The sequence below is a fragment of the Rattus norvegicus genome, chromosome 9 (assembly GCF_021556685.1).
Source record: "Rattus norvegicus strain SHRSP/BbbUtx chromosome 9, alternate assembly SHRSP_T2T, whole genome shotgun sequence".
Classification (NCBI taxonomy): Eukaryota; Metazoa; Chordata; class Mammalia; order Rodentia; family Muridae; genus Rattus; species Rattus norvegicus.
In genome coordinates, this window is record NC_141542.1 from 29,372,484 (window position 1) to 29,379,704 (window position 7,221).

At 48.2% G+C, this 7,221-nt stretch overlaps 1 protein-coding gene across 6 annotated transcripts in view; it reads left to right on the plus strand.

Moving 5' to 3' along the window:
• The window catches only part of Bicral (BICRA like chromatin remodeling complex associated protein), an 84,898-nt gene extending 78,676 nt beyond the window's left edge, over positions 1 to 6,222 (plus strand). For 5 of the 6 annotated variants that reach the window (NM_001437649.1, XM_087565089.1, XM_087565090.1 and 2 more), the window contains 1 exon segment: positions 2,548 to 6,222. In NM_001437649.1, coding sequence (NP_001424578.1) covers positions 2,548 to 3,329 — 782 coding nt within the window. In that variant the 3' untranslated portion in view covers positions 3,330 to 6,222. 6 annotated transcript variants of the gene reach the window in all.
• Positions 6,223 to 7,221: the final 999 nt, after the last annotated feature.

Genomic DNA, 7,221 nt, shown 5'->3' on the forward strand with positions numbered 1-7,221 from the left:
TGAGCTCTAACACGTGGGTGCTCCTGCCTCACTCACTTAGGTATATTGCCCAGGTTGATCTCATGGAATGTTAGGCCTCACGTGGATTTATTTATAAAAATGGTCTTAGGTGGGGCTGGAGAGATGGTTCAATGGTTAAGAGCACTGACTGCTTTCCCAGAGGTCCTGAGTTCAAATCCTAGCACCCACATGGTGGCTCACAACCATTTGTAATGGGATCCGATGCCCTCTTCTGGTGTGTCTGAAGACAGCTACAGTGTACTCATAAATAAAATAAATAAATGTAAAAAACAAATGGTTTTAGAAGTCACATGCTAATAGGATTTTACATTCTGAGTTTTTTTAAATAGCATCCTAGCATTTATACTTTTTTTTTAATTTAAAAAATGTATGGGTGAGAGAGAAAGATACAATGTCAGTATACATGTGTGTGTCAGAAGACAGCCTGTGGGAGTTGGCTCTCTCTTTCAAACTTGTGGGTCCTGGGGTTGGACTGCAGTCATCAGACTGGGTGGCAAGCTCCTTAAGACACTGGGTGTTTAAGGTAGGGGTGTGTGTGTGTGTGTGTGTGTGTGTGTGTGTGTGTGTGTGTGATAGATTTATGTGTGTTATAGGTTTATTTATATGCACACATATATTATAATAGATATACTTTTTGTCTGTGTGTGTTTGGATGCCACATATGGGGGTCCTCAGAGGCCAGAAGAGAGCTTTAGATTCCTGGAATTTGAGTTACATTCAGTTGTGTGAGCGCACTCGTTCTCACACGCGCTCTTGCCTCTCTCTGTCTCTCTGTCTCTGTCTCTGTCTCTGTCTCTGTCTCTCTCTCTCTCTCTCTCTCTCTCTCTCTCTCTCTCTCTCTCTCTCTCGGGTGCCGTGACCTCAGGTCTTCTGGTAGAACAGCAGGTGCTCCTTTGAGACACCAATGGAATCCCTACAGTTCTTATCTTGCTCAGTAACGTCTGAGTGCATTTGCTTCACACCTCAGGGGGCTCAGTGGGCTCCTCCCTACGGCTGCACTGCTGTGTTCCTTGGCTGTAGTCTCCTTCCTCCAACACCTTGTCTTTTTTTGTTCTGTTTGTTTGTTTGTTTTTGAGACACGGTTTCTCTGTCTTAGCTGTTCTGGAACTCACTACGTAGATCAGGCTGGCCTCAAACTCAGGTAGAAATCCACCTGCCTCTGCCTCCCAAGTGACATTAAAGGTGTGTGCTTAGCTTTTTTAACTTTTGTGTATAAGGTTGTTTTGCCTGTGTGTGGGTGTGTGTGTGTGTGTGTGTGTGTGTGTGTGGGTGGGTGGGTGTGGGTGTGTGGGTGTGTGTACCACGTACATGCTTACGGAGCCCAGAAGGGGGCATCAGATTCCTTGAATTGGAGTCACAAATGGTCATGAGCCACCCTGTGAATGCCGGGGACCACACTGCATCCTCTGCAAGGACAGCCAGTGCCCTGACAGCTGCGTGGCCTTTGTCCCCCAGTATTCTAGTCTGGGTTGTCATTTTGGTTGTTTGTTGAGATAACATTTCACTCTGAAGCTCAAGCTATGCCACAATTCATGATATTGAACTGGTATTGAACTCAAGGTAATCCACCTGCCTCAGTGCTGGCACACAGACAAGAGCCACCATGCCTAGCTGTTCTTCACTGACAGTTAAATGTAAAGATTCTGTTTAGACCTTGGCTAAGGCGTTTATAAATACACTGAGCAGTGCTAGGAATGGTAGCATGTGGACGGAATACTGGGTATGTACCAGGAATCTCACAGGCGGGCAATGTTAGAAGATCTGTTTCTATCCCTTTTCTGAGAAACTGAAATCTCTGTCTTTGGTAAAATAGCTTGTGATGACCGTGTCAGTTTGTCATGCCCTTCGTGAGAGCTGTGTAGCCAGTGTCAACCAGATGGGACTCCTCTCTTTACGTCTTAGCCTCTGTCCCAGTAGCTTGGGATTGGAGGTGTGATCGGTGCTCTGCGTCCTGTCTGGTTATCTAGATGTAACTGCTCCTTCCTTAACACTCCTCAGGCCTATCTCGATAGCTGCTGTGTTCTCTACCTCAACTCCTCACAAATGCTTCTTTTACCACCATTCTTTTATGCCCTGGCCCTGCTGTCCTTCCATGCAGATAACTGTGCCTTTTTGCCATTTGTTTTATGATCCTCACCTGTCTGTAAACAAAGGTCACTCAGAGACAGATTGTGTTAATCCCCTTCTGCCACAAAGCCCACTGCTCTCAGGAAGGAAGCAGCTTGCAGCCAGAACTTTTATTTTAAAGCAGTCAGTTCTCACACACTGGGGGCAGTAGGCTTGTAATAATTCACTTGGGAGAGTACCTCCTTTGCGTGCGGCTTCCTGTGGAGAAGCTGGCCCCAGAGCCTTGGGACTTGAAGACACTCCAATCATCTCTGTGTCTCTGTGGGCCGGGTCTCAGGTGGAGTGGGCGGGAAGAGGACAGGGGGTGGGGCTAGCCACTACTGTAGGACCGCCCTTAATCAAGAGACTGCCCAGCGCTAATCCTGTGACCGCTAAAGCTCTTTCTGATCTCATTTCCAGAGGGTTTTCAGGCCGATTTCTGTTGTTCCTTTAAACTTGACGAAGCTGCACCTGAGACACCGCTTGACAGGAGTGACCAGCATCGCAGCAAAACCAGCTCGCTCCATCAGGTGCCCAGGGCCCAAAGCAGAGACCGAGCCAAGCCAGGCGTGGCAGAAGCAACGAATCATGACCAGTTTCATCTAGTGCCTAACCACATAGTGGTCTCTGCAGAGGGAAACATTTCTAAAAAGTCAGAAGGCCACAGTAGAACACTGAAATTTGACAAAGGGGTCTTAGGCCAATACCGGGGTCCGCCTGAGGACAAGGGCGGCCGGAGGGACCCTGCCAAGGCCAGCGGGTGCTCTCCAGGCCCTGAAGGCCACCGCAAAACTTTGCCCAGGCCAGACCATGGCTCTGAGAGCAAGCTCCCGGGTATCCTGGCCAGCTCGCACATGGAGATGCCGTGCCTCGACTCCTTCCAGGACAAAGCCCTGAGGAATTCCCCAAAGAATGAGGTTTTACACACAGACATCATGAAAGGGTCGGGTGAACCCCAGCCAGATCTCCAGCTCACCAAGAGCCTAGAGAAAACCTTTAAGAACATCCTGGAACTCAAGAATGCGGGGCGGCCGCAGAACGACCCAGCGGCCAGCGGCGCGGTGGACCTGGACTTCCCCAGCTTTTCTCCAATGGCTTCGCAGGAAAACTGCCTGGAAAAGTTCATCCCGGACCACAGCGAAGGCGTTGTAGAAACGGACTCCATTTTAGAAGCAGCTGTAAATAGTATCCTAGAGTGTTAATAGCAGCCGTCCTCCCCCAGACCCTGCCCTGGACCAGTTACATTCTCTCCCAGCAAAGCAAATGGAAACGTCTCCTGTCCCCAGCCTGCTTGGTCCTCCGTCACAGGTTATCTTTCTAATCTCCACCCTGTTCTTTTGAAGAGCAATACATGTCTTCGTGGCTGCAGAGAGACCCTCAGTAAACCCCCCTCTCTAGAAAGCAGTCCGATAGGCCCTCCACATTTCAAGTGTCATGGAAGTTTTATGGCCATTGTTGGTTAATTTGTTTTGTGGTTTGTTTCTTAGCACTGTCACTCGAGACCACAGTACACTTGGCCCTGGGTAACATTTTGACAATCATAAGTCATTTCAAAAGAACAGACTTATTAAAGAAAAATCAAACAGGACTGATAGAAGCCACTTTTTTAAAGACTCTCTCACTGCAGCTCCAAAGTAGTGGTTTGCTTTTGTTCTGTTTTGGGGGAGAGGGTATTTGCGTAGGGAAGACCCCATGACTCTCCTCCATGCTCGGCCCTCTGAGCAGTGACAGCCAGTGCTCTGCCTGGAACCCCACAGGCCTGGCCTTAGACGCCAGTAGCACAGCGCAGAGCACCCTCAGACTGCCAGTGCTGTGTGACGCTGCTGAAGCAAAGCCTTTTGGGTTTGTTGTTTTTTTTTTTTTTTTTTTAAGCATATTTATGTTGAATTCTGTCTGCCAATGTTCTGTTCTTAACCCCAGGTGTACGCCTTGAAATTCTCACGAGCTCAGTAGGGAACAATGGGAGCCAGTTCTAAGGCAGCAAGCTGGGGAGGCTGCTGGAGCCCCCAGGGTCTTGGTGCGTGCAGCTTAAAGAGTTTTGCGTTTTACAACCGGGTAAAGGCAACGTAACCTATGTTCTTTAGTGTTGCTGACTCCGTTCCATTTAGCCTCTGTGTCTCCTCTCCCTCAGCCCACAGCCAAGGATCAAAAGGCTTTCAACTTGAAAATCACGCTGTGCTCTCTCAGTTGACGCTTTTGAAGGGTTCGCTGGCCTCGTTTGTGAGAATAGTAGTCAGCAGTGTGTCATTTATTCCCAAACACAGTAAACCAAAGGTCACAACCAGCAGGCCACTAAAGGAAGGAACTGAGGCAGGAGACGGGCATGTCCTGGCCCCGCCTCGCCGTGGGTGCTCCTCACTCACCCGTGGAGCCTTCCTCTTTTTTATTTATGTTCTTTGCGGGGAGCGTTCCCTGTTTTCCGCTCCTGTGGGCCTGTACCAGGCATGATGCTTCTGTTGCTACTGGCTCTCTTCCTGCCGTAGTAACAGGTCATGGTGCTGCTGTTTGCTGCCTCCCCACCACCTCCACCCCAGCCGTCAGCGGGGATCGGAGGTCGTTTTGGTTACTGTGAGGGCTCGTTCCCTCCGGCCATCCCTCTGGCTGTGTAAATGTACCCGTTGATTTCTGCTTCGTCATCCCCCAACGCAGTTGTCCCTTCGGTCATCATGTGGAGTGTTTCTTTTCCAGATTGGCCTGCAGTGGAAAGGAAGGCTTTTGATTTTGACTTTGATCTTTTTTTCAAATAACACAGCAGCAATCTAGGCATGTTGGCATACACCTGTAATCCCAGCAGTCAGGTGACTGAAGCAGGAGTCACAGGTTCAAGGCCAAACAAGAAGAAAAAGCTGAGAAATAGCAGAGTGTGTGGACCCTTTCTACCCCTGTGTCCACTACATAGACAAACTCTGCGAGACAGACAGACAGCCTTTGAGAGCAATGTACCTTCTCCCACCCACAACCCAGCCAACCGAAACAGAAAACTCTGGGCTGTCTTAGAGTTGCCCTTTTCTTCCTTCTCTGTGCCAATATCCAAGTTGCTGACTTCCTTCCTGTATTGTAACACATTAGAAAAATGAGTTATGTGCCAGTTAGGACTCTGTCTGGGCTTCCCTGGGTTACCAGCCTGCCCTGCTCTCTCTGGCGTCACAGGCTCTTCTCATAGCCTCATGACCGCCTGCACACGGCTAGTGATGAATTACTTTAATTATTGCAAATCAGTGGAATTCTTAAGAAGTCTCGTGTATATTCCTTACCTCTTCCCTCCCGCTCCAGCCCCAGCTTTCTTTCCTGTCTGTCAAATCACAGGGCTTCTCATCCCTGACATTGGTCCCACACACCGAGAGCCTACCGTACCAAAATGAAACTTGTAAATTTTTGTGTCCTTGTATGTAAGTTTACTTTCTATGGAGGAAAGACTCTAGATAATGACAAATGAAGATTACAAAGTGTATTTTACTCCTGTGATCAGGTTACACCACATGGGTCATAACTCACTCACGAGCCCCCGCTGGTGAAGGGAAATGCTCTGCCTCAGTGGCCAACGGTTGGTGGTTCAGGGTCATTAGTCAGTTGAGTTTTAGAACGCGTGCTCAGTAACAAAAATCATTTTTCCTTCCCTTTGTTTTTAATCTGTTTGTTGTTGTGGAAAAGTATGAATTTGTTATTACGCATTGATTTTCTGTGTCCTTAAGTACTGCCTAAAGATGAAGCAAATTTTGAAGTGGCAATTACTATAAGGAAATCCTTTAGCTCTGGAGAATTTAGTGGGCTCTGTTAGATTGGGAGGCCTCACAGGCTGGCCGGCTCCGAGGACGGTCACTCACTGTCAGTGTGGTGTGGGCTTTATTTGCTTAAATACCTTCATTTGTATAGTATGTCTCACTTGAAATTGCTTTGTATACATTTTGTAAAAATATTTATAAAATGTTTTGTAAAAAAAAAGTATAAGAAATTGCAGTTTATTTTGTTATGTTGGATAAATACTGTTAAACCAGTCAGTACCTATATTGTTAATCCATGGTTAGGAAATGTTCAGTTGGAGATTACAGAATGAAACAACCATTGCAATACAGCCAAAGATTTGGGAAAATGTAACTGTGATTGTCTTCATTTTGCAACCAGGAACGGTTCCTGCAACCAGAATCGGGTAAGTGTCCAGTGGGCATAGTCAGAAACGGCCTTCACTGGGAAGACAGGATCCCAACCGGCCAGCCTCCCCACGGTCACAGGGTAGGCCGAGTTTGCTGAGTGAAATGTCTCTCGGACGTGTCAGGCCTCCCTCCCTGCTGGCACCTGGGTCCTTAGGGACAGTGGGAATCGTTCCGGACGGCATCATGGAGCCTGTGCGGGAAGGTTTGCATTTGTTTCAGTTTTTCAGTAGTTTCATTTGGTTTTCCAGGGACAAGGAAAAAGCTAAGGGGTAAAAGATTAATCTCATGTAACACTTCCTCTAGAATGGTCACCTTTCTCTTTGATCCCCATATTAACCAGATTGTAGTGAGCATGCGTAATGGAATCCTCTGTGTAATGTCAGCCCTAAGACGCCCCTCACGAATGGGATTAGACCCACTGGTTTCCCCCTCGGGGTTTAGAATTGACACTTGGGCCCCTTGGGGGATTAGTTGCCCTAATGGTGGCTGTAAGCAAAGGTCGGGCACTTCAGCCTCAGCAGCAGCCCAGGAGGCAGAGTGCTTACCTGCCACACTCGGAAGTCCTTTGATCCCATCCATAAACACCTAAGCAGGGATACTTGCTTGTGGCCATGACACTGAAGCCAAAGGCAAGAGAAGCAGGAGTTCGAGTTTATCCACGGCTGCACGCACAGCTGACTCAAGGTGTCCTGTGCTCCGTGAGGTAGATTAGACTCAGCGGGGACCAGTGGACGTCAGGGCAGTGTCTCCTCATCCTGGCACAAGCTGCAATGTCACAGATCCTTTGGTGTCCTTTACTGTGTTACCCTGAGGTCATGTTTCTCTCAGTGCCAAGTGTAAGTCTGCACCCAACATCGCATTATGGCCCCTGTTCAGGCCCTTTGCTTTGGGCACTGATCACCCCGGGAATGAAGCTTCAAATAGGAAGAGTAGAAACTCAAGA